This window comes from Chenopodium album, chromosome 22 (genome assembly GCF_948465745.1).
Source record: "Chenopodium album chromosome 22, dcCheAlbu1.1, whole genome shotgun sequence".
In the NCBI taxonomy this organism is placed as follows: Eukaryota; Viridiplantae; Streptophyta; class Magnoliopsida; order Caryophyllales; family Amaranthaceae; genus Chenopodium; species Chenopodium album.
Genome location: NC_137855.1, coordinates 38,798,008 through 38,823,922, shown reverse-complemented (window position 1 = coordinate 38,823,922; position 25,915 = coordinate 38,798,008). Strand labels below are relative to the sequence as shown.

At 34.5% G+C, this 25,915-nt stretch overlaps 5 protein-coding genes and 1 pseudogene across 6 annotated transcripts; 2 read left to right on the top strand and 4 right to left on the bottom strand.

Moving 5' to 3' along the window:
- Nucleotides 1-4,146: 4,146 nt before the first annotated feature.
- LOC145605803 (ribonuclease 3-like protein 2) lies at nucleotides 4,147-7,615 on the top strand. Its single transcript, XM_081661867.1, has 4 exons — nucleotides 4,147-4,542; nucleotides 6,014-6,169; nucleotides 6,260-6,621; nucleotides 6,953-7,615. Exons 1-4 carry the CDS (start codon nucleotides 4,162-4,164, stop codon nucleotides 7,125-7,127), a joined length of 1,074 nt encoding a protein of 357 aa, XP_081517993.1. The 5' UTR covers nucleotides 4,147-4,161; the 3' UTR covers nucleotides 7,128-7,615.
- Nucleotides 7,616-8,336: 721 nt separating this feature from the next.
- Nucleotides 8,337-11,207, top strand: LOC145604383 (ribonuclease 3-like protein 2; annotated as a pseudogene). Its single transcript, XR_014104934.1, has 4 exons — nucleotides 8,337-8,709; nucleotides 10,162-10,314; nucleotides 10,405-10,763; nucleotides 10,926-11,207. The product of XR_014104934.1 is annotated as a ribonuclease 3-like protein 2 (transcript).
- A 3,094-nt stretch (nucleotides 11,208-14,301) lies between these two features.
- Nucleotides 14,302-14,912, bottom strand: LOC145605959 (stigma-specific STIG1-like protein 3). The gene has a single exon (XM_081662024.1). It carries the CDS (start codon nucleotides 14,910-14,912, stop codon nucleotides 14,391-14,393), a length of 522 nt encoding a protein of 173 aa, XP_081518150.1. The 3' UTR covers nucleotides 14,302-14,390.
- Nucleotides 14,913-18,414: 3,502 nt separating this feature from the next.
- On the bottom strand, nucleotides 18,415-19,017 carry LOC145606258 (uncharacterized). Its single transcript, XM_081662287.1, has one exon. The coding sequence runs from the start codon at nucleotides 19,015-19,017 to the stop codon at nucleotides 18,520-18,522; it is 498 nt and encodes a 165-aa protein (XP_081518413.1). The 3' UTR covers nucleotides 18,415-18,519.
- Nucleotides 19,018-21,035: 2,018 nt separating this feature from the next.
- Nucleotides 21,036-21,521, bottom strand: LOC145606118 (uncharacterized). The gene has a single exon (XM_081662173.1). It carries the CDS (start codon nucleotides 21,519-21,521, stop codon nucleotides 21,036-21,038), a length of 486 nt encoding a protein of 161 aa, XP_081518299.1.
- A 3,307-nt stretch (nucleotides 21,522-24,828) lies between these two features.
- Nucleotides 24,829-25,393, bottom strand: LOC145606124 (stigma-specific STIG1-like protein 3). Its single transcript, XM_081662178.1, has one exon. It carries the CDS (start codon nucleotides 25,300-25,302, stop codon nucleotides 24,829-24,831), a length of 474 nt encoding a protein of 157 aa, XP_081518304.1. The 5' UTR covers nucleotides 25,303-25,393.
- Nucleotides 25,394-25,915: the final 522 nt, after the last annotated feature.

Here is a 25,915-nt window from a genome sequence, read left to right as displayed (position 1 = left end):
TTTTGCTACTCTTGTCCTTTGGGAAAACATGTTAGACTTCCTTTTAAGTCTTCTTTGAGTGTAACGTTTTCTCCTTTTGATATAATTCATGCTGATCTATGGACTTCTCCTATTGCTAGCAAATTGGGACATAAGTATTATTTGGTGTTTCTCGATGATTTTTCTCATTTTCTTTGGATTTATCCAATCAAATATAAATCTCAAGTCTTCTCTCTTTTTCTTCAGTTTAAAGCATATATCCACACACAATTTGAAAAGCATGTTAAAACTTTTCAATCGGATAATGGCCGTGAGTTCAATAATTCTCCTTTCCTTAACTTTTGTGCGGACAATGGCATGTCTTTTCGATTTTCTTGCCCTCATACATCCTCTCAAAATGGTAAGGCCGAGAGAATTATTCGCACAATAAACAATATGGCTCGCACTATGCTCTTTCACGCATCCCTTCCTCCATCTTTTTGGGTCTATGCCATCCACATGGTGGCTTATGTCTTGAATATTCTTCCAACCTCTACCCTTGGTAACAAAACTCCAACCGAAATTCTATATCGTAGAGCCCCTTCTTATGATCATCTACGCACTTTCGGTAGTCTTTGTTACCCAAACTTGTCTGCTACGGCACCCCACAAATTGGCTCCCCGCTCCACTCCATGTGTGTTTTTGGGATTCCCTAGCAACCATAGAGGATATCTTTGTTTTGACCTTTCTTCAAACAAAATAATTATTTCAAGGCATGTCACTTTTCAAGAAAACATATTTCCCTTCTCTGACATCCAGAAATTCCAAAATTCGGAATATGATTTCTTGAATGAAGATAATCTCAACATCACCCCTCTTCTCCTTGCTGACCCAACATTCTCGGCCCAGCCCACTCCACATACGGCCCAACCCACTGCTGCAAACGGGCATAATAGCCCACGGACTGACCGTGGGTCAGTGCAACCTGCCACAGCCAGTACGTGGGCTACCCGTACAGCAGGCCCACCACCCCCGTCCAGCCCACTTCCTCCTAGCCCAAACCAAACTCCTCCCTCTCCAACTATCCAGTTTGGTGATTTTCCCCCTAGCCCAATTCCCTCCACTCCCCAATCAGCAACTGGGCGGCCCAATCTAGTTCCAACTCACTCCATGACTACTAGAGCCCAACTTGGCATTTTCAAACCTAAGGTCCAATTTAATCTTGCGACCCAAACTATTTCCCCTTTACCAAAAAGTCCGAAATTAGCCATGTTAGACTCTAATTGGAATGCGGCCATGACTGAGGAATATAATGCTCTAACTAACCAGCATACTTGGGATCTAGTTCCTAGACCCGAGGGTGTGAATGTTATTCGTTGTATGTGGCTTTTCAAACACAAATACAGGGAAAATGGTGACTTGGAGCGGCATAAAGCTAGACTTGTTGTTAATGGCAAGTCACAACAGGTGGGGGTTGACTGTGATGAGACTTTCAGTCCGGTGGTCAAACCGGCTACCATTCGTACTGTTTTGAGTATAGCTATGGGCAAGGATTGGCCGATACATCAGTTGGATGTCAAAAATGCCTTTTTACATGGTGACCTTAAAGAGACAGTTTATATGCATCAACCTCCTGGTTTTGTGGACCCAGAGGCACCGTCACATGTTTGTCGCCTTCGTAGGTCTCTTTATGGCTTAAAACAGGCACCCCGGGCTTGGTATCAGCGCTTTGCCAATTTTCTTCTGTAAATTGGGTTCGTATGTAGCAAGAGTGACAACTCCTTGTTCATTCTTCGTCGTGGTGCTTCTACGGCATATCTCTTGCTTTATGTCGATGATATTGTGTTGACTGCATCCTCGGAAGCTCTAAAATCAGACATCATTGCTTTGCTCAAGTCTGAATTTGCTATGACTGATTTGGGGAAATTGAGCTATTTTCTAGGTATCTCGGTCACTCGGACTCCACATTGTATGTTCCTTTCTCAGAGGAAATATGCGGAAGAAATCATTCACCGGGCTCATATGTCCAATTGCAAGCCTGTTGCTACTCCAGTTGACTCCAAGTCAAAACTTAGTGCTTCGGATGGCTCTCCTGTCGCTGATCCCACATTGTACCGAAGCTTAGCCGGGGCTCTCCAATATCTCACTTTCTCTAGACCAGACATTGCCTATGCCGTGCAACAAATCTGTTTGTTCATGCATGCTCCCCGGGAACCTCACTTTAATGCGTTAAAGCGCATTATTCGGTACATTCAGGGTTCTCTTGATCTTGGACTTCATCTATATCGCTCTGCACCTACTGGTTTGATCTCCTACACTGACGCCGATTGGGGCGGTTGTCCGGATACTCGCAGATCTACTTCTGGGTACTGCGTTTATTTAGGGGATAATCTTATTTCATGGTCTGCTAAACGACAGGCTACATTGTCGAAATCTAGTGCAGAGGCGGAATACCGAGGCGTCGCTAATGTAGTGGCCGAGACTTGTTGGCTTCGGAATCTTCTTCTGGAGCTCCATTGCCCTCTTCGACGGGCATCCTTGGTTTATTGTGATAATGTGTCAGCCGTGTACTTGTCTAGTAATCCCGTTCAGCACCAACGCACCAAACACATCGAAATGGATATTCATTTTGTACGAGAGAAGGTGGCTATGGGACATATTCGGGTCCTCCATGTCCCGTCTTCCTATCAGTATGCGGACATTTTCACTAAAGGTTTACCTCGGCAACTTTTCCTCGAGTTCAGATCCAGTCTCAGCGTCCGGCCTCCTCCCGCTTCGACTGCGGGGGTGTGATAGAATATGAAACACTTCATATTCTGTGATTATTATTTGTGTAATTATGTAGAGAGACTCTTCATTATACTTGTACATTTGCTATTTATATTGAAGCAATGACATAACATCTCTTAAGGAGATTTACACATTTCTATAGAAATCAACATAGCATGAATGGTATTCCAATCCGTCTGAGTACACGGAGAGGATGGAGAATTAATTGTACCTTCAAGAAATACAAATTTTCGCCGTGCCTCTAACGCGGTTTGAATATCACCGGCCCACTCATCGTAATTCTCACCACGAAGGCGGGTCAGAGTAATGAAGTCTCCAGGGCGGTCGTGAGGACCAAGATAATACGGAGAGGTAATGTCAATGCGTAGAGGAGGAGGCGGTGGTGTATCATCACCAGGCATGGCGATTGTTTTTGCTCTGTTTTCTGGTTCTGTTTTTTTTTTTTTAATCTTCCTGAGCGACTGATACCATGTCAAATAATATTAGGGCTCAAAGCTTGAGTGTTCTCATTGATCTCAAATCATATATGTAGAGTACATAGCTTCCTAAGATAACATCACAAGATATTCTAAGTATTATCTTGAGTCAATGAAGGCTATAATTAAGGAAACTAATTTATATGATAATAATGAATAATATTCTCCTAACTTTCCTAACAGATAAAGATTGAAACTTAATGTGACATTGCATACAAAGCACAAAACATGGTTGCAAATATGTAATTGATAGAAAATCACTGATTTAAGTTGAACTTTATTACTTTAATACTCTGTATTAGTTGAGCTTTAGTTTGTAAAAACCAAAATTTTACAAAACTTGATCAAAATAACCATGCTATGAAAACTCCAATGCAATTCTATACACTAGAGTTTTAGGTAATTTGAACCAAAAAGGTATACATAAATTAAAAAGTTGGGTAATGAATTTTTGAATTCAATATGATGACCAAGCTAACCTCAAAAAAAAAAAAAAAAAAAAAAATTTCTTATTACAATAATGCAAGGAATTTAAAATTCAGCGTGTTTACTGTATGACTAGCCACACCGTGTGGTCAGCTAACACACACTAAAATACTAATCGGATAATTGTTTGAACGAATAACCCCTGAGGCCCTGACCAACCAAGTAATCTTTGATCAATCGATTAACCCTTAACCGAGTTTCCCCTGACCAACTAACCATTAACTGCTTGAGTAACTTCTGATTAATTAATTATAGTCTCACGATATGGCCAACCAATCAACCATCCACGTATAAAACTGTGTTTAAAATTTAAACAAATTGGAAAGAGTACCTCGTAACTTCGCAAGACTTAACAAAAACAAACATCTGAAACCCAAAAGTAGGGACCTAAATTGACTAAACTTCAAACTCCCTATAAAATAAATCTCCACCAATCTCTCTCTTCCCAACAATGACTCACCGATTCAATTCACCACCACCATTACCACTCTCCTTAGAATCATTAACCCACAAAAACGACATGGAATCCTGCGTTTCATCAGTAGAATCAATCCTAAACTACAGGTTTGCAAACAAGAAGATTCTAGAAGAAGCGCTGACTCACTCCTCGTGTACTGAGTCAGCATCGTATCAACGACTGGAGTTCGTTGGTGATGCAGTTGTTGGACTTGCTTTTGCAAATTTTGTTTATTTGGCATATCCAACTGTTGATCAGGGGATTTTATCGCTTCTTCGTGCGGCTAATATCAGCACGGAGAAACTCGCCCGTGTTGCAGTTCGGCACGGCCTCTACCGTTATGTCCGTCATAACGCTCTTGCTCTTGATGCTAAGGTTTTATTAATTATTATTAATTTTTTGATAAATTTGATCAATTAATTTCACTTCCTTTGTTTTTTTTTTTTTTTTTTTTTTTGTTGAGTTGTTACATATGAAGTATTAATTGGACTATGTTGTTAATGAACGACTTTGACTAATTTAATATCGGGTTTTTTTTATAAAAAAAATAAATAAATTATATAAATTTAAAATTGAAAGGTACGTTTTTTTTTTTATTAATTTTTAAAATTTGTTATTATGTTGGGTTGATTTTGAATTGTGCTTGCTCTGTTATTTTAGTTTTTCCATCTTGATTGTGGATGTATTAGTCAATTGATTAGTAAACCAATGAAATGCTTAAGATTATGGTTTGTTTTATATATTTAGAACTAAGGAAGGATTTTTTTTTTTTTTTTTTTTTTTTTTTTTTTTTTTGGTATGCATAATTGTAATGCATGTGTAATTAGGGAGTAAAGTAATGGAATGGTGTTCTAAAACTGATTTTGGCACTCATTTTTGAGTGTCAAAATCAATTTTTGGAGTGGCAATTTTTTATTTTTTTTTTTAATTTTTTATTTTTTTTTTCTATTAGTTTTCCTGAAAGGGTTGATTCTTTGTTCTTTCCTTGAAATCAAGTTAGATTGTTGGTTGTTTATTATTATAATTTTATACTTGGTTGATACCTGATAAGAGGATGCTATAATAATGGGCTGAAAAAAAGTAATTTTTAATGCATATAGTGTTACAAGATGTGTTTAAATCATGTATAAATCCAAGGGAGTACAATGATTGTCTTTTGTAACAAAGCAACCACAACCACACCATAAGATTTGTGAATGGACTCAGTCAAAGTTTGCTATGATGATAGAGATTGTCTTTGTTTGGTTAATCTATCTGAAAAACAATAATTGTGAAGTTGATACTTGGCTTTGGTAATAGTATAATCATACATGATGCTTTTGTCTTTGAATCTTTGGCATTTTGTATTTGTAACTATATGTGATAACCCCTTAGATAACTTTGCTAATCCAAAAGCCTTACTGGATTTGATCTAATCAGTCTTGTGAATTTACTCATCCCCAAACATTTCATCGTATCTATAATGACAAACACTTGTTACTATCACCGCTTGCATCATCTATGATTTTAACTGATGTACTTCTAACAACATAATGTATGGCGTTTTGTTGTACTGTTGTGCCCATATAATTGTTCCCCATGTCATTTTCTTTCCCTGCAAATTGAATATTCATGAAGTTAAATTCGATTGTCTTGCCTGAAATTTTAATACTGATTATGGCAGCTTTTGTAATATGAAGTGTATTAGGCATGTGTTCGAACACCTTTGGCTTTAATCAAATGTATATTTATGGAGAATTAGTCCATTTTGTAACATTACATGAAACATTTGAAATGTCTTATATTAATTTAAAGCATGAAAAAAAAAAAAATCCCATCTGATCTTATTTACCTTGTGTGTATAAAGGTTCGAGAGTTTGCACTTGCTGTGGAATCAGAGGATGAACTTGCTGCTATTTACGGAGGTGCTGTAAAAGCACCAAAAGTTCTTGCTGACATAGTAGAATCTATAATAGCTGCTGTTTATGTTGACTGTGATTTTGATCTGAAGTATGTTTGGAAGGTACACTGATTTTTGTGCTCCATTGAGCTTGTTTTAATAATTAAAAGAATGCTTCTGTGTTTGAATTCCAAATTATGATGTTAATTGCAGATTATCAGGGGTCTTCTGGAGCCTATCGTTACCCTTGAGACCCTGCCGCTGCAGCCAGTGACAATGCTCTATGAGTTATGCCAGAAGCAAGGAAAACAAGTTGATATGAAACACTGGAGGAAGGTTGATACAAATATTTGTAGCATTTATGTGGATGGAAAGCTTATTGCTACCGGAACTTCTGATCAGAAGGATATTGCTAAGCTTAATGCGGCAAAAGAGGCACTGGAGAAAATCAATAAATCTGTTATCAATAATGTGGGTATTGTTTATGAAGTCAATGACAAAAATGAGATTGAATCTGCTAAGCAGAAGTTACATGAGCTGTGTGGCAAAAAGAAATGGCCAAAGGCAACATACAGGTGTTACTTTTTCTCTGTTGTGAGATGTTCGATAAATGAAATATCTAATCGTTTTGGAACTGCATGCTTTTAAATTGATGATGATATTCAGTTTGCATTAATCATGATTTACTGCCTTTTGAAATTCTTTCGAAACTAAAATAAGGTCTTCGTAAACCAAACTTATCAAGTCTTAATTATTTGGAGGTCTAGCATAAGATGTGAATAACTACATTCATATTTTGGCATTTGGAAACCAGAAACTGTAATTGTTTAATGACAAATAATTGTTAGTAATTACAAATCAACTGGTTTATTTTTTTTCTTTCTGTTGTTTAATATAAACTTGCAGGATTGAGAAAGAAGTGGGGCTAGCTCATGAGAAGAAATTTATATGCTCCGTTGAGATCGAAACAGCAGATGTGAAGCTGTTTATGTCAGGAGATGAGAAGTCAAGAGTCAAGGAGGCTGAGAATTCTGCTGCCTCCATGATGATCCATAGCCTTTTGGAGTCCGATTATCTCTGAAGGATTTCATCATCGTGTTGATGATGTGCAGCCATTGCGGCCCATTCATCTGTTGCAGCTAAGTGGAGGAAATGGAGGAAAGTTCCTGCTTCTGATGCCTGAAACTGTAACGGAAATATCCCCCGAGAAAATCACCCAGGTTTACAGGTGTGGAAAATTTCTGAACTCTGAAGTACAGGCATAAGACACAGGTACTTCCACATTTCCTTGACCTAACTGCAACAGAGTAATGGGCCTCTCATGTATCAATAACATATTTACTTGAAACCGTAGATAAGTTTACTTTATACGGGTTTCAATTATTTTTTCAAAATAATTTGGCGTCTCTTCTCTGCCAAATCCATAAATTCGAAAAGTTTATGGCCTGTTAGGTTGAACTTTGATTTGACAATCTTAAGGCATTCCTTATTTGATGTATACTAGTCATGTTTTTTTCTACATAGAACCAAATAAGCATATCCACATATCGTTTGGGCATAATTGTGGATTGTAATGTACACTTGTTATTCGTTAATGTAACTATGTAAGTGATTTATTTACCTATATTATCATAGTTGTTTCTTTGGTTCTTCAACTGGCTTCCTTTTTCGGTTACCGGAATCTGTAAGCATATGTTGAATCTTATATAACTTGGAGTAGAGCAACACCCAAAAGAATGAATCTTGCTTTGCTTGGCACATGGGCCAGTCTAGCCTCTAGCGGGATGCTTTTGTTTTGGCGATGACTTCTTGAAAATTGCGTTTCCATTTCCTAAGAAAGTCTACATGCCAATACACATTACGGTCATTTTCAAGACATCTATGAACTTGCATCAACATTTCAACGGACTCATTTTTTATTAAAGCGTACATATCTTTTAAATTTACCACAAAGAACAAGCAACTAGAAATGTACAATACAAATGAAGTTTTGATCTAAAATTAATTTTCATTACAAGTAGAGGTGTCAAAAACTGACTCGATTGACACAATTTGTAACTGATCCAAAAAAAAACTACACAATTCAAAATTTCACTTGAATGGACACAATTATTTTGCATGAGTCAAATTTAAATTAGACCTGATCCGATCCAACCTCACCAAACCCAACCTAGGCAAGTCCTTGAAAAGTCCAATGTGTTCAACCTTTAGCTTTCAAACTAAACTTATCTTGTCCTCCACGCGGGACACCGCGAGAGTATTTAGGTTTCTAATACAACAACCGATTCCAATGTCAATCCCCACCCCAATGTCCATCTCCGGCGAGGAGGACCCACCAAAAGACATAGAACGCTGCGTTTCATCCGTCGAAGGAATACTAAACTACAAGTTCAGGAACAAAAAGCTTCTAGAAGAAGCGCTGACTCACTCGTCGAGTACTACTACTAAGGTCAGTGTCATACCAAAGACTTGAGTTCTTAGGCGACGCCGTTTTAGGGCTTGCAGTCGCAAATTCAGTGTTTTTGGATTATCCAAATGTTGACGAAGGAATTCTTCATCTCCTCTGTTGTGCGAATACTAATACTGAGAAACTTGCTCGTGTTGCTGTTCGTATTGGCCTTTATCGTTATGTTCGTCGTAATTCTCTTCTTCTTGATGCCAAGGTACTCATTTATTAAGGGTTTTGTATTCAATCAATCAATCAATCAATCAATCAAAGCCTTAATCCCAAAAGTGGGGTCGGCTAACATGAACCAAATTTGATTATTCCGTGTAGTCATCAACATAAATCTTTCTCCTCCATCCCTTACGATCCAAAACTTCATCCTCACGTAAATCCATGCACTTCATATCCTTCCTCACTCCTTCCAACCAAGTCATCTTTGGTCTCCCTCTTCCTCGTTTAATCCCTCCATGGTCCCACTCTTCCACTCTTCGCACCGGTGCACCCTCGGGTCTCCGTCTTACATGTCCAAACCAACGCAGACGATTTTCCCTTAATTTATCTACAATGCCCGCCACACCTACTTTCTTGCGAATAACCTCATTTCTGATTCTATCTCTTAAAGTGTTTCCACACATCCACCTTAACATGCGCATTTCCGTAACCTCCATCTTTTTAATATGCTCTTTCTTAGAAGCCCAACATTCTGTACCATAGAGCAACACTGGTCTTATGGCAGTCCTGTAGAATTTTCCCTTCAACTTTAAGGGTTTTGTATTGATTATTTTTTTGTCTAATTTGTTGGAATTTTTTCCGTGGTGTAAAGAGAAGCGAATAGACAAATAATGCAGGCGAGATTTGATATCAAAGTCTTTGTAGGCTAACACCCACTAAACTAAAACCAACTAAACTACTTCCATGTGATATTTGCCGATATAGTTGCATCAATGTGATATTTGCCAATATATATATTTCATACACTAATACAGAGTACTTCAATATCTTTACATACAAGTACATTTCGTTTAAAATCATAAAAAAAATACAACAATAATACTACAATTATATCAAAATATGTGTAAATGTCGAGAAGATGCAACTATTGTGAAACAGAGTTTTTCATATTTATACACATTTTTTAATTTTTATCTCCTCTGGTTTATTTTGTAATTGGAATTAATGTGGGTTCGTGCTAATGCACACGATTAAGAGTAAAAGAGGTGATTATTACCTGTTTACCACGTATGCATATGACACGAGTACCTCTAAGTACTAATAAACTCTTGCATTACTCACATTCTTGTGACTGCCCCATGTTACTACTCAATAAAACCTACGAGTATCAGATAAATAGTGTTGAACTTGAACATAATGGACATACGTAAGTTAGTAAGTACATGACTAACTATGACTATACTGTGGATTGGAAACAACTAAAAAGATTGTTATAGACTTTTTTTGGGTTTGATTTTACTTGAATGCTCTAATTTTTAAAAGAATTTGGCAACGTTGTATAGGAATTTATACTCCATAAAAGCCGAAATATATGGTTTTTTCATATGTCAATAATTAAGAAAAATGAACACTTATGAAATAAAACATACATGAAATGTTCTCATATAATTTACAGCATATGAATACGTCTCATTCTACTATTTCTGCTTGTCTAAAGGTTCGAGAATTTGCACTTGTTGTGGAAGCAGAAGATGAAACGGCACTTAATAAAGGTGCAGTAAAATCCCCAAAGGTTCTTGCTGACATAGTGGAATCTGTAATAGCAGCTGTTTATCTTGACTGTGATTTTGATCTGAAGTTTCTCTGGCAGGTTAGTACACCGGTTTTTGGTTCTTTCATTGTTCCTGCATCAATTAATGACAGCAATGCTGTCACATTTGAAAATGGCGGTATATTGTAGGTTGTTAGGGGTCTTCTGGAGCCAATTGTTAGACTCGAGACATTATCAGTGCAGCCAGTGGCAATGCTCTATGAGTTATGCCAGAATGAAGGAAAAAAAGTTGATATTAGGCACTGGAGGAAGGGTGAAAAAGATATTTGTAGCATTTACGTGGATGCTAAGCTCGTTGCAACTAGAACTTCTGACCAGGAAAATATTGCTAAGCTTAAGGCAGCTAAACTGGCACTAGAGAAGCTCAACAAACCTGTTAACGATATGGATGTTGATTATGAAGTTAACGAGACATATGAGATTGAATCTGCTAAGCAGAAGTTAAATGATCTTTGTGGCAAAAAGAAATGGTCCAAGGCAACATACAGGTACTCTTTTTTTTATGTGTAAATAGCAATGAGACGAATGAAATGTACGAAGTATAACTTTGTTGGAGCTGCATGAGCTTGTTTGTATTTTTAGTGATTTACAGGTTTTTTCTGAAATTACATTAAGCAAATCTTATAATTTTCATGCACATCAACTTGCAGGATTGAAAAAGAAGTGGGGTTGGGTCACGAGAAGAAATATATATGTTCTGTTCTGATCGTAACATCAGATGATGAGAAACTTTCTGTGTTGGGAGATGAGAAGTCAAGAATTAAGGAAGCTGAGAAATCTGCTGCCTCCATGATGATATATAGTCTTATGGAGTCGAGCAATATCTGATGAGGGATCTCATTGTCGTGTTGTTGCTCTAATGCCTAGTATGTGTATGGCCGTTCTTTTGCTGCATTTAAGTGGAGGAAATGAAGATAAGTTCCTGCTTTCATGTATTATAACCCCTTCTGGAGTGCAGGCATGAAACACAGGTACCGCCACATTTCCTTCTCCTAACTGTACCAGAGTAAAGGGACTCGATCTCTTGTAAACCCTTGTTTGAATCATAGGATTGGAACCATGGATTTGGCATCTCTTAGCCTCTTGTAAATAAGAATCTTATTAAGACTTGTTTGTGACAAAATAAGTCATTCCTTAAATTATGTCATCTTGGCTTTGTTCAAAAGTGATTTTTGTGCCTGTTTTCCCCTGATTTCTTCCTACTTAATTAGCTATCCCTACAAGAGTAAAAGTCCTACAACACTAGGCACTTGAATTTTGCTTTTACACTGTATAGGATCGAGTTTGATGTTTGGATACAAAATTGGTTTCATCACAAGATACCGGTGTATGGTATAGTGATACTGAGTAGAGCAGGTGTATTTTGTTGGTTATTACAATGCATCAACTGTGTTCTTGGTGATGGAGTTGGACATGAGGGTAGGGCACAAGGGAAGAATTTTTATATGGATGATAGCCACTTAGCCTGAGTTCATTGGTAGCATGTATTTCCATTGAATATTAATAACATACAAAGATTGTTAGAATTTAGTATAATCAATGTCATGACTATCAAATCGTGTTTACAGTCAGGTTATGAACTGTAATTAATTCGTATCATAAATTAAAATTTATTAATTTGTTTATAAGAGAGCAATATGTCCATGCATATTGATTGAATGTGTTATTTTTTTCCAAACCATATTGGTTTTTGTTCAACTATGGTTATATTGAATTAGTTTTTGACAGCTCTACTCTTGGCTACCACTAAAGATGGGCATCGTGCCGTGCCGTGCCGGCTTGGTGGCGGGCCGTGCCGTGCCGTGCCAAGTTTTGGCACACCCTAGCCCACGGCACGGCACGGCCCACGTGCTTGGCTGGCCGTGTCGTGCCGTGCCGTGGGCCACCACGGTTTTTTAATTTTTTTTATATTAAAAAATATATATTATACAAAATCGATATATATATATTATAAAATTAACGTGTCGTCGTGCCGGCGTGCCGACGATCGTGCCCGTGCCGTGCCGTGCCAATTTTCAAGATTTGTGTTCACGGCACAGCCCATGGCCCACAAGTGGGCCGCCGTGCCGTGCCGGAATCGTGCCGGGCTCGTGCCGCCCGCGTGCCGGTACGACTCATGCCCACCTTTAGCTACCACATAGTAAATAGTAGTTTACGTGGTAAGAGCTTTTCTTTCGATTCAGGAGATCTTGAGATCGTTTTTCACCCTGCCTTTGTGGGTATCTAAACACCAAAAAACTTAGTATTTGGAAGTCAATATCTCTAATTAATTCCAACTTTCATAACACTATTAGCTAGCGTAGCCTCATTTTGACTCTCTTGCTAGTTGCTAGCTAGCTAACTGCTAACAGACGACGAATTCATGTGAAAATTCCCATCATTTGTGCAAACTATTATTGTTGGGTCGAGTGTTACACGTGGTTCAAAGCGAACTTAATGGAGATGGGTTCTTTTTAGTTTTCACGTAAACATAATATTTATACTTGTATTAAAATTATGTGACATTCAAGGTTTTGCTTTCTTATTTTTGGGTTTCTTTTTTGGCTTTTTCTTCTACAATTTACAAGCTTACCGTAAATCTGGAAGGCTGTATTTCATTATACATACATACTACGTACCATGCATATTACTCCGTATTATTTTTTTTTTTCTAAGAAACTTTGGTGTTACAACATTGACTGCGATTCTGATCTAATTAATTTATTAATTAATCTTAAGATTTTGCTTAATTAAGCAACTATAATGTGGAATATGCTTAATTTTTGGTGCTAATTGTGCATTATTACTTGGTTTACAATTTTGTAATGATAGCTCATATCTTGCATAGTGAAGGAATTTTGTGCCTTTTGCATAAACACACTATCCAGGAGATCTAATTGTTGCATATAAGTCACGTTTGTTATTGGAGTAATATTTTTTGCCCTCTAAAAATATATTCATTTTTTTCGTTATTATTAGAGAAAATAATTGAGGAACAAAGTTGAAGCCAATAAAAACAAAACAATTGAAATTAAAAGTGTCAATATATTTATACTTTGTATACAAGTCGTTGATATGCCTTACTTCGTATTATTATTTACTTCTAGAATAATCGCTTTTAATTAATATATATTTCCCTAATTTTAGTATATTACCACTGTTATTTTATTATTGTAACATGTAACTATATATGTAAGGAACGCTTAATTGGTATTTTAATTAGGTGCTCATGTGATTAGAAGATAATAAAAATTAAGTAAGACCAATATGCAAATTAGAAGACATTGCAAATTAAATAAAAAACTTCCTTCTAGGAAAAATACTACAATGTATGCGGAATTTGTAAAAGTTATATTGCCATGCAAATTGTTGTAGATGTTTTAGAAGGTGGTCATAGTAGAAATTGTTTGCCATAAGCCTTTGAATTAAATTTTACGCAAGCGATTTGTAATAGCTATGCAATGAACAATAAAATTGTTAAAAGGAACACCTTTGTGCTATTTTGACACAAAAAGTGGCAAAAAAAATAAAATAAAATAAAATAAATAAATAAAGAAAAAAAAGAAAAAAACGGAGGATGAATTACTAATAATGAATCAAGAATGAGAACAATGTATCATGTAATCGCGCAGTGCTACTTGTATCACGTTTACTTTTATTTGAATAATCAAAAGATGACCTAGGTTAACTTTTAACCAAAAAATTAGAAAACAAAATCGCGTACTCAAATTACCTCGATACACAAATTATTTAAGTATCCTCATCAAATCAATATCATGCTTTTCCTGAAGAAAAATGGACATTTCCAATCCCTATAACACAACACAACATTAGTATTTATAACAACAAAATATTGCCAAAGCAATAAGTCTTTTTACAACATAGAGAAAATTTAAATGCTATATGTATGTATAGTACATTATTGGTTTTGATAGCACAGAAGATCATCATATCAAGACATAGATTTATATGTATGAATAATCAAACAAACTGTGAGTATGTATAATCATAGACTTTTTTTGTATGAAAACATAAAACAGAAAATAATCCACCACAAATTTGTGGCTCTTTATTACTTGGTAAATAAATATGACAAACCTCAAATAAATAATGACTCAAAATGGGATTTAAATCAATCAAGCATAGTCACACATCCCATAAACACAATATTGTCCTTCCTTGCACTTGTAGTTGCATCTCCCACAATGCCTCTTGTCATAGGTTTTGTCTACGCACTTTCCGTCGCAGCAATCATGCGTGAACTTGCACTTGTTATGGCAAGATCCACAATGCTTCTTATCAATGGTGAGATCGAAACACTTGTTTCCACAACAAGTAAAGTCCTTACCATACCTTATGTCACAAACCTCGTAATCCTTGTGGCAATGATCCGCGGGCTTTAAGATTCTTCCATGGAGTTGAAAATCATCAATGTTACCTTCACCTAGGAACCGGCTCACCCTCTTAGAGGGGAGCAACAAGTGATCATCCTCGGCTTGTTCTTCAACATGGTCCTCAACATATCCTGAATCGCGAGCAAAGTTTTGCTCGTGTTGTTGGTTGCTAAAGTTGATGGAGCTTATTGCCATGACCATTGCCAAGGTGATTGCTACCAAGGCTATTGCCTTGATAGTCCTTCGAATCATCGTTGTCGACATTTTGTTTCAAAATGTCAACAAAAGGAGTTATGCTAAGGGTTGTAAGTTTTATGTTATTTGTGTTATGATAGCTTATGAACTTTTAAAGGGTTAGAGGGGAGGTAAGAATGGTTTGAGGAGAAGAAGGGGTTTATAGAGGGAATAAAGGAAAGAGTTGACGCGAAAATTGTGGTTAAAAAAAATGAGTTAACGTTGTAGGGTGATTTTGTGGGGAAGGATGCATGAAGTGTGGTATAATCCAATGAGGTTTTTATTCTAAATTAAGGAGGTGACTACTTTTCAAAGATATTCTTTGTAACTTCAGGAGTTAATTAATTAAATAAATAAGAGGGGAGTCAATTTATTTACTAGTATATAGTAAAATAATTGGGTCAAATATAGGGTGCTTCCAAGTGTAATGGATCCTAGTCGATCACTAGAACATAGATCTTAATTTCTCATTAACTCCATATAAGTTTTATAATTAGACATTGAATTGAATAATGCAAATAATAGGTTTGATTTTCACACCGTTTTTCAACATGGTTTACTTGTGCCCCTATTCCCTATCTAATGGTTAATTTAGTTGGCAAATAGGTCAATCGAATGATAGCTAATTTTGTTGTATTTGTGCGATAAGCTATTTGATTCAGATTTGGGCTAATTTATTAGGTCAAATTGTGGTTCATCATTTCGCTTTATTTTAATTTAAATGAACGTGCATGGCTTACATAAAAATGTATACGGTATATATTAAACATAAAACAAACATCAGTAATAACCATTGATGCATGATTACATAATTATATACAAAGTAGTTAATTATTTATTAATACTCAATCTTTTCATAATGTTAGTCCCGTGTAAAATCAATCACATAAAATAAGAAAAGAAATATATTTGGAATCTAACATTATAGTACAACATAATTCATAATTAGTTTATCTTATTTAACTTTTTTCATTTTTTATTAGGAAAGCACAAGTCATAATTGCATAATTTGAGGTAAAAATCTCCTTACTTAGAGTCATGTCATCAATCTTTAATCAATTAATTCCAAAAAAAATCAAGTTATAAATGAAATATGTGCAATATGGGTAGATCTTTTTGAAACGCCCAAAATAGTATATGGGACTAACATTATGAAACGGAGGGTCGGAGGGAGTATCATTTTAGAAAATGTTTTTAATGCATGAAATGCAATCCAATAAAAAGAAAATACAAAGTGGAGTATTAGATTTTGACCCTTAAGCATATTTAATATATCATGCTTTACCACAAAAAAGAAAGGGAGAAGGGTTGCTCATTCATGGAGTACCGACCACCAAAGAATATAAATTGGTCAATCCATAATATGAAGCAAAGCGCAAAAACGTTTTTTTGTGAAGTGAGCAAATCATCAGAAAATTAGTTAAGAAATAAGCTAATCATTAATTAGCCTGTAAATTAAACTCAAAACTTTGGAATTACGCATTATAAAATTACTCGGTTCCTTAGTTTATGTTATGCGTATTATGTAACGCAAGTAAATGTTAAATTAATGATGCCAACAGCAATAGAATAGTGCCACGTACAATAGTGTAATTATATTGGAAAAAATTCGTACTCCATCGTTTTTTGCATCTTACACCATTAAATTTTTTTTATAAAAAAAATATATAAAAAAAAAAAGGAAAAAAATGTTGCCCAAGTTAATCTCAGTGTTAAACAATTTTTGTTTATCACATGACAAATTTGTAAATTTATTAACAATTTCATCCAATCACCATCAAATGTGGAGCCGACATTAATGAAAAAGTTGTTAATTTATTTAAAAAAATGTCTTGTAATAAACAATATTTGTTTATCACTTAGAGAAACTTGTATTTCTGTTTCCATAAAGTAAACACAAAAAGAGATAGTGTTCGGTAATTCTTATCAATATATGACATTCGGAGTACTGCGTAATATTAACAACTAGTTAATTCCCGAGCTATGCTTGGACTTAAAATGAATATGGACTAGACATATAGTACATGGTTATATGTATTGGGATTAATAATGTTTATTCTTAAGATGTTTTTGATGTTACTAGCGCAGTAGCGCGTCATAGCTAGCCATATCTAGAAAGTTTTTCTGGTTTGGCTTTTTTAAGTCACAAATTTAGTTAAATTAACAATAAGAGAAATTATGTAAACAACTATATTTAGGTGGTATAAATGTTCAAGACAACTAATATTAATGAAAACATAAAAGTTCATAAATATTTTAGAGGGTATAGTTGTCTAAACACTATTCATTAAAAATAGCATGTACATATTAATGAGGATATGTATGTAAATGTACATTTTGAAGGGTATAATTGGCATTACACTATTCATAAGAGAAGTTTCTAATTTTTATAAGAGAAGAGATAGGGATATACTCATAGATATTTATTTATTTTTTCAAATTTTTTAAAAGAAATTCAGATTTTTTTAAAAAAAAAAATCTAAAATTTAGCATTTTGGTGGGAAAATTAATCATATAATTTGTGGCCAATTACTAAACAAGTCCTATAAACCTAAAGCCAGATCTCAAGATCAGAGTAACCAAGGTTGGGTGATCAAGTTGAGTGCCCATTTTCTTGTTTGTAGATTGTAGAGCCTTTGGGTGGGGGGCTAGCTACCAATCTCATCAAAATTTCGTATTTATTTTTTAACAAAAAATTTATTCTTATAAATTTAGAGGGAAATAATTTAGAAATTCGTGAGTTGATGATTAGAGTTATGAGTAGACATATTTTAGCTATTATAATTTATTTTTTTAGTCTTCTTATGAATTCAAGAAATTTCATCCTTACTAAAACCAATTGACAATTGTAGGAGGTACCGCTCCACCTTATAAAGTGGAATCATCTCTTCTCTTTCTCCAATGTGGGACACTCACAAGTGGGCTGCAATGAATTTCAAAAATAACATACTCTGTTTATTAATTAATGAATCTTTTATTTTCTTCATTAGAGTCTTCTCAATATCTACACAACATTGGCTATTACTACATACGAATTTGTATATTAAATTATTAGGTAATTATCTAGATGACTACTTAATATCATAAATGAATCACCCGGTATTTTCTTTGTCCTTTATATGAAACGATTATTTTCACTTTTTTTTTAACTTGCATGCCATTTTCTAAATTTCATCGATTTTATTCTTTCTGCACTAATGAGTTTATGGGGCAAAGTCAACGAGATGCTCAAAATAAGAAAGTTGGACCAAACTTTAGACGGACATGTATGTGAATCATCTTAAGCAACAAATAAATAAACTTTGAGAGTGAGAGATAGCTCAAGTGGTTAGAACTCCCTTTCCGCGGTTTTCGTCACCCGTCCTCGTGGCTCTCTAAACACCAAAAAAAAAAAAAAAAAAAAAAAAACTTCTAAAACATTGTGCTATGAAAGTAGACAGTTGACGATATTCAATAACAAATTTTAACTCATTCTTAAATCTCAAATCTGGCTAATTGCCAAAAGAATTTCATGTATATAGAAGTAACAAATTTTCATCACAATTTATGTACTAGCTCAACGGATGATCAAAATATCCGTCTTACAAAATAATTAAATACGATATGAATAATGAACTAATATGTATAAAATGATTAATTAAGCATAATCACACATCCCATAAACACATAATTGTCCTGCCATACACTTGTTGTTACACCTCCCACAATGTCTTTTATCATAGGTTTTGTCTACGCACTTTCCGTCGCAACATTCATGAGTAAACTTGCACTTGTTATGGCAAGCTCCACAATTTTTCTGATCAATGGTTAGATCAAAACACTTGTTTCCACAACATGTGAAGTTCTTACCATACATGACGTCGCAAACCTCGTAGTCCTTGTGGCAATGGTCCGCGGGCTTTAAGCTTCTTCCATGACGGTTGTAATCACTTTCAACTAGGAACCGGCTAACCCTCTTAGAAGGGAGAAACCCGGCGTTGTTGTTGTTGTTGTTGCTGCCTTGTTCTTCATTGACGTGGTGTTCTTGTTGCGAATAGTTGTTACTAAAGGAACTTAGAACAATAAGGGCCATAGTCATCGTGATCACTACAACAACACATGCCTTGATTGTCGTCTTCATTGTTGTCGACGACATATTTTTAATTGATGTTGTGAAGGATCACAAATGATTAGAGAGGGAGGAGAGTATGGAGAACAAGGAAAATAAAGATGGTTAGTTTTAGTAGTTTAATTAGTTGTGTTAAGGTGGTTAAAGGTATTTATAAGAAAATAAGTGTAGAGTAGTTTGACTTAAATTAAATAATTTGGTAGGTTTTATTTAATAAATTAAGGAGTAACGTTAATTTGGCGTGATGCATGCATGGAGTGTGTTTGAATCATTAGGGTACTTTTATTAACATGGGGCGAGATGACTATAGTTGAAAGTTTGTGTGTAACTTGAATTTTAAAGTTACTGAGAAAGCAAGGCTAGAAAAATAATCAAACAAATTTAAATTATTAAATAATTTTTTAAATAGGAAAAACATGATTAAAATGGGGTCCCTAACATAGTAACATGAAAGGTGCTAAAAATTAGGGGGCAAAATCTCAAAGTGGGAAAGGGTGTATGTGCTTAGTACCAAGGGATTGCTAAAGATACAGGATCCATGAAAAAAAGATTTCTAATGATCTCTTGTATACCTGAACTGCTAGTTGACGAATGAGGATTCTATGATCTCAACACGATCATATAGTCTTGTATAAGATTTAACGCAAGTGAAAAGGTAAAAGTTAAAAAATGGGTGTGAATAAGTATGCATGGTACGGTATACAATATAACTGTGGGATAGTTACAAAAAGATATAACAAGCCCAATAGGGCCTAAATCGAGTAAAATTTAGTTTTTATAATTAAGTAATCTATAAACGTTACTATTCTAATCCATAAATTAGTTGCAATAATTTGAAATAAGTTGTTTGGTCAATAAAATCGATTTATTAATCAATAAAATCAATTTAGTTGTCAGTCCATATAATTCAATCTTAGCTGAGTTTGGGTGAATTGAAAATGCATATTATTGTCATGCATGAGCAATCTTTATATATACTTCCTCTATTTCATTTCGGTTAATACATTTATAAACACGTTTTTCCATGCATGATTTTAAACCTTAAAATAAGGTTAACAAAAATTAGAATATAGTGTGACCATTCCACAAATAAGCCTGCACTAATTTAAGTAATAGGAGTTGCAACAATGATCAAATGGGGTTACCTTGACGGATTAGGGGTTACTGTAATAGAAAAATGAGATTATTCTAATAAATAAAAAGAGTTAACATTTCAATAGTCGAAATAAAAGAAAGAGGGTTGCTTGAATGATCAAATAGAGTGATCGCTTATATTTTAAATTAATTGATGTTACTTATCTAATGAATTGGGCTTACTCTATGGGCAAATTACGGCTACCACCATGAATAATAGGGGTTAGTCATATTAACAAAAAATAATTATTTTTATAAACAAGTGTGGTCATAATGTCATACTATGTGCGGCTAGTCACTGCACAAATTAAAACCTAATGTATGGTATATATTTATTATGTTTTCTGCTGCACAGAAATGACATGTATGTGACTGTCTATTTGATCATTCAAGCAACCCTCTTTCTTTTATTTCATCAAAGAAAGAGGGTTGCTTGAATGATCAAATAATGTCAACAAGCAGTCTAGCTAGTAAATCAAAGAAATTAGAATTAGCATTCATCATATCATTAATTAGCTATATAATCATATATAATTGACTAGCAACCAAGCATACACCCCATATGATTAATATAAGTAACTTATGAATTAACAAGAAATAATTGATTTGTATTAACCAGATGTTAATTTTCTTAGGATTTAACGTTATTACTTTAGCTCGGATTATATATAATTGGAACAAGTTTATTCCAGCCAAAATTAAATGTTCTTTTTTTTTTTTTTTTTAATAAAGACAATAATTAGAGGGAACATTATTAATTAGGAGACCCTTCTTATGAGGAGACCACAAACGATCTGAATTTCACGTTACATAATGCTTATACATATTAGCGCAGCTCAAATGATATACGTAGAATTTTCCATCCAAAAATCCATAATATGGTATACAATTTCGTAAGAGCAAGTATTAAATCAAGCATAGTCACACAATCCATAGACACATAATTGTCCATCCAAACACTTGTGGTTACATTTGCCACAATGTCTCTTATCATAGGTTTTGTCTACGCACTTTCCATCACAACATTCATTAGTAAACTTGCACTTGCTATGGCAACCTCCACAGTTCTTCTGATCAATGGTGAGATCGAAACACTTGTTTCCACAACATGTGAAGTTCGTCCCATACTTGATGTCACAAACCTCGTAGTCCTTGTGGCAATGATCCGCGGGCTTTAAGCTTCTTCCATGGTGGTTGTAGTCACTCTCGGCTAGGAACCGGCTAACCCTCTTAGAAGGAAGTAGTAGAGAAATATTCTCCTCCTCTTCATTAGGGTTAGGGTTATAATCTTGGTGATCGTATTTGATACTGATGGAATTGAAAGCAATGGTGGCTATCACCATGGTGATAGCTATCAAGGCGAATGCCTTCACTGCCTTCATCATCATCCTCGACATCTTCTCTTAATTATTGAGAAGAATCCGAGGTGAGGAAGGCGGAAGCAAGCTGAAGTGAGCTAGCTAAGGGGAAATAGAAATAGTGAGGTAAGATGAGTTGTAAATTGGTTTAAGATTTAAGAGGAATTGAATGTATTTATAAGGGTGTAAAAAGTAAAGAACGAAGTAGTTGACTTTAAAGTTGGTAAACTATTCTTAAAAAGGAAAAGGAAAAGGAAGGTGTGTTTGAAATCTTTGAATACTAGAGGCTTTTTTTAGAGATAACTAAAAATGGAAGTTTGTGTGTATCTTAAATTGTAGGGAAGTAATAAGTTAAGTTGCATGCATGTTTAAATTACTTTAACAATAAGGTCCCTAATACCATGCATGAGGCTCATTCTACGTCTAAAAGTGAACAAGGCTGCTTAGTACCAAGAGATTACAAAAGAGATTCTTGAAAAAGATTCTTGAAGATCAGATTATATTCTCTAATTAATAACTAATAGCACATCAATAAGTCATGCACCATTTTCCCTATGTTAGGGTCGAAAAGGATAACTAAGTAATTTCATCTAGCTCCTAACATTAATGTGTAAAGTATACTGTATGTCTATTCCAAAATCCATTAGATGTTCGTTGGCAAAAGGAAACTATTGATTTGCCAAATCTGCCTCACTTAGCTCTAACCCGGCCCCCTTGTGTAATTGATGTTACAATAAATCTTTTAGTAAGGTATAGTAATAATAATTATAACCACATATACGCCATATGTAATTGATGTTATTACAATCAATCTTTTAAGTAGTATTTTCACATTTGTAATTAATTAGCTTCTTACTTTTATAAAAACTCCATACACTCCGTATATACTTGAACTTGTTTAGTGTTTTCATTTCTTCCATTGGAAGCTAACACTACTCATAGGTCAAGACCTTGTCCTTATGAATGAAATCAATGAGTACATTATTCTTCAATCTATTATCAAATAAAGGGTTGACTTTTGAGTTCTTAATCAAATAATAAAGTGGGGTATGTTCAGCTTCTTGTTACAGGAAACATCAGCTTAAAGTCAACTCCATGCATCTTCCATGTACTCGTATTGTTAAAATGGCTAGCTCAATAAAGTAAAGCAGAAACCTAATATGCAAGCTATTGCAAGCTAAGCCTCAAGAATGAAACAAGTGTGAAATGAGAAGCATTATTATTTCTGTTGTCAATATAACATTAAAATAACTATCTCCTGTTAACAACTCAAAGGGTGCAAGGAAAACAACATTAATTAAGCAACAAAACTAATGGGTGACTAATCGTGTGACTAATTAGATTGATCTTATTTTCTTTGTTTTTTTTTTTTTAGTGTTTAGAGAGCCATAAGGGCTGGTGATGAGAATCGATCCCAAAATCCATTGGAACCAGGAGGGAAGCTCTAACAACTCAATGGCAGAACTTGGCGTGGGTCATGGCCTCCCCCTTGGTTTTGGTTATGTATTAAATTTTTGCAATAATTTGTGTTAAGTAGTGTGTCATAGTTGAGCTGGAAATAGAGTAATGGGATCTATTCTAGAGGTTCAAGGCTTGCTCATAACATTTTTTTTATCTTTTATTTATTTAAATTTGCTCATAACATTTTTTTAGCTTTTATTCATTAATTGTGCACGAGATAATAATACATATATTAAATTTTGCCCCCCTAATTAATAAATTCTGGCTCCGCCCCTATAACCACTTGAGCTATTCATCACTCTCATTTATTTGTTTATTATTGTATATATAGTAAACTTTTAGTGTTAACAAAAATATGTAATCTTTCACTTCCTTTAACTCACAAAACTTGTTTGAAAAAAACCAAAAATATAATACATGTATGTGAATAATTTCAAAATTGCAAATATAGAGGCTTTGAATGTTAGAGGACCAACTCAACCAAAAGCTTAAGCTGATGGTTGAGGCCCAGAAATATGGGCCCACCCATACCTGGTGCGAATTAATTCCACTTTAAAGGAGGGGTGGATGAGATTCGAACCCGTGACCTTTGTGTCACGCTGGCTCTTGATACCATGTTAGAGGACCAACTCAACCAAAAGCTTAAGCTAATGGTTGAGGCCCAGGAATATGTTTTATACTCTATCATTGAACACAAAAAATGATGTATGTGACCTATGTCTAGGTTTAACCTATAGTCCTATACCTACTATATATACCTAGCTACATTATTCAATCTTACATAATACTCTCGATCTTCAGCAATAGGTTTACTCTTCAGCAATAAGGTTTAATTAGTAAAAGTTATTAATTTGAACAATAGAATACAGTTTAAGTTTAATTAATTAGTCAAATTTATGTTTAAAAAAAAAAAGTCAAATTTATTATCAGCTTCACATAACAAAATATACTAATCAACCAAAAATTTGTAATTACATACTTCTAACCCATAAGTAAGCTGCAATCAATAAAAACCATTATCAGTTATCGATTTTGTACAATAAATTTATTTTGATGAGAACAATATAATAATGTTCCTTTCTTTCTTTTTTTTGTTTGTCACATTTAACGCGAATTAATGCCTATAGAGGTGGATGGTCTGACATATATGTGACAAATTTCTTTAATATAAATTGCATGTAATTAACTAATTATCATTTAAAATTACAAAGTATATATTTTTCATGGGCTTATTTTATCTGAACTTAGAAAGAGTGTAAACAAACTCTATGAGAATCGGACACCCAATTTGAATGTAATGTATTTTGAGACGAAGTGAGTATACAATTACAAGTACGAGTATTAAATTTCCATACAAAAAAATATATTAATACTATAAGGTGGACTCTCCCATACTTATGTTTGAACATAAGCTTTTTTCAAAAAGATTTAACAAAGTTACTCAGGTTATCAGCAATAATTTGTATACTTATGTTCATCGTTTAATAGATTGATTTCCCCTATGAAAGTTCATATTTTGATTGTCATAAGATTAAAAGGTGCTTTTACTCAGCAATGTATCGTATACTTATACTATGTTTATCTTTAAATAGTTTGATTATTTCTCCTATATATAAAACTATATAAGTTCATTAATCGTCACGAGTAAGTTTAGCTAGAGATTGAATTGGAAGATTATACTAAATAAAAGTTTGATCCGATCATACATTAGGAACAAATTTTGATCAAAATTTTATATACAATAACAATATATATATTTTGTTGTAATAAAGGTGTTACAAGATATAAATATAATTGTAGCATCAGATATTATATACGGAAAAAAATTTCCATCATAGGTCAAAAATATGTTATACAATTGCATAAGAACAAGTAGTAAATTAAATCAAGCATAGTCACACAACCCATAAACACATAATTGACCAGACAAGCACTTGTTGTTACACCTCCCACAATGTCTCTTATCATAGGTTTTGTCTACGCACTTTCCATCACAACATTCATTAGTAAACTTGCACTTGTTATGGCAAGCTCCACAATTCTTCTGATCAATGGTTAGATCAAAACACTTGTTTCCACAACACGTGAAGTTCTTCCCATACGTGGCGTCGCAAACCTCGTAGTCCTTGTGACAATGATCCGCGGGCTTTAAGCTTCTTCCATGACGGTTGTAATCACTCTCTACTAGGAACCTGCTAACCCTCCTAGAAGGGAACACGATGTTATTATTTTCTCCGTTAGGGTGGTCTTGTTGTTCATATTTGATAGTGATGGAATTGAAGGCGATGGTGGCTATTAGCATGGTGATGGCTATCAAGGCGAATGCCTTCACTACCATCTTCATCATCCTCGATGACATTTGATATTATCTTCGTGTAAGTTATTGAGAAGAATTCGAGGAGATGAAGGCGGAAGAGATGAGGTGAGTAAGGGTAGGGAAAGATAGATGTTTTGATGTTATGTTGTAGTAAGTTGGTTTAAGATGTAATAGAGGCAATGAAGGTATTTATAAGGGAATATAAAGGAAAGAAATTAGTTAATTGACTCCAAAAATGTAGGAGTTAATATTCTAAAAAAACAAAAAGGAAAAGGATGGTGAGAAGGTTACTTTATTTGGAGACAATACATGCATGAAGTGTGTTTGAAATTTTAAATATAATACTAAGGCTAAGGGTTTCTTTTGAGAGATGACTAATAATGGAAGTTTGTGTGTATCTTGAATTGTAGGGAAGTAAGTTGCATGCATGTTGAATTAATTACTTGAATTACAAGGTCCCTAATACGAAGCATGAGGCTCAGCTCGTTATGCTAGTACTCAACGTTTACAAGTGGAAAAACTTGTTAGTACCAAGAGATTACAAGAGAGATTCTTGAAGAAGTAGATTCTTGAAGATCAAATACATTCCCTTAGAAAATCAATTCAATAATGATAAAAATTACAACCTCTGTTAATTATTATGTGCAATAAAGGA

Excerpts from the sequence above, each read along its gene's own strand:
- LOC145606118 (XM_081662173.1), bottom strand. The coding sequence starts at position 21,521 with ATGTCGAGGATGATGATGAAGGCAGTGAAGGCATTCGCCTTGATAGCT.
- LOC145606258 (XM_081662287.1), bottom strand. The coding sequence starts at position 19,017 with ATGTCGTCGACAACAATGAAGACGACAATCAAGGCATGTGTTGTTGTA.
- LOC145605803 (XM_081661867.1), top strand. The coding sequence starts at position 4,162 with ATGACTCACCGATTCAATTCACCACCACCATTACCACTCTCCTTAGAA. Across the intron at positions 6,170-6,259 it reads ATCTGAAGTATGTTTGGAAG|ATTATCAGGGGTCTTCTGGA; the intron begins GTACACTGATTT and ends TGTTAATTGCAG. Across the intron at positions 6,622-6,952 it reads TGGCCAAAGGCAACATACAG|GATTGAGAAAGAAGTGGGGC; the intron begins GTGTTACTTTTT and ends ATAAACTTGCAG.
- LOC145605959 (XM_081662024.1), bottom strand. The coding sequence starts at position 14,912 with ATGTCGACAACGATGATTCGAAGGACTATCAAGGCAATAGCCTTGGTA.
- LOC145606124 (XM_081662178.1), bottom strand. The coding sequence starts at position 25,302 with ATGTCATCGAGGATGATGAAGATGGTAGTGAAGGCATTCGCCTTGATA.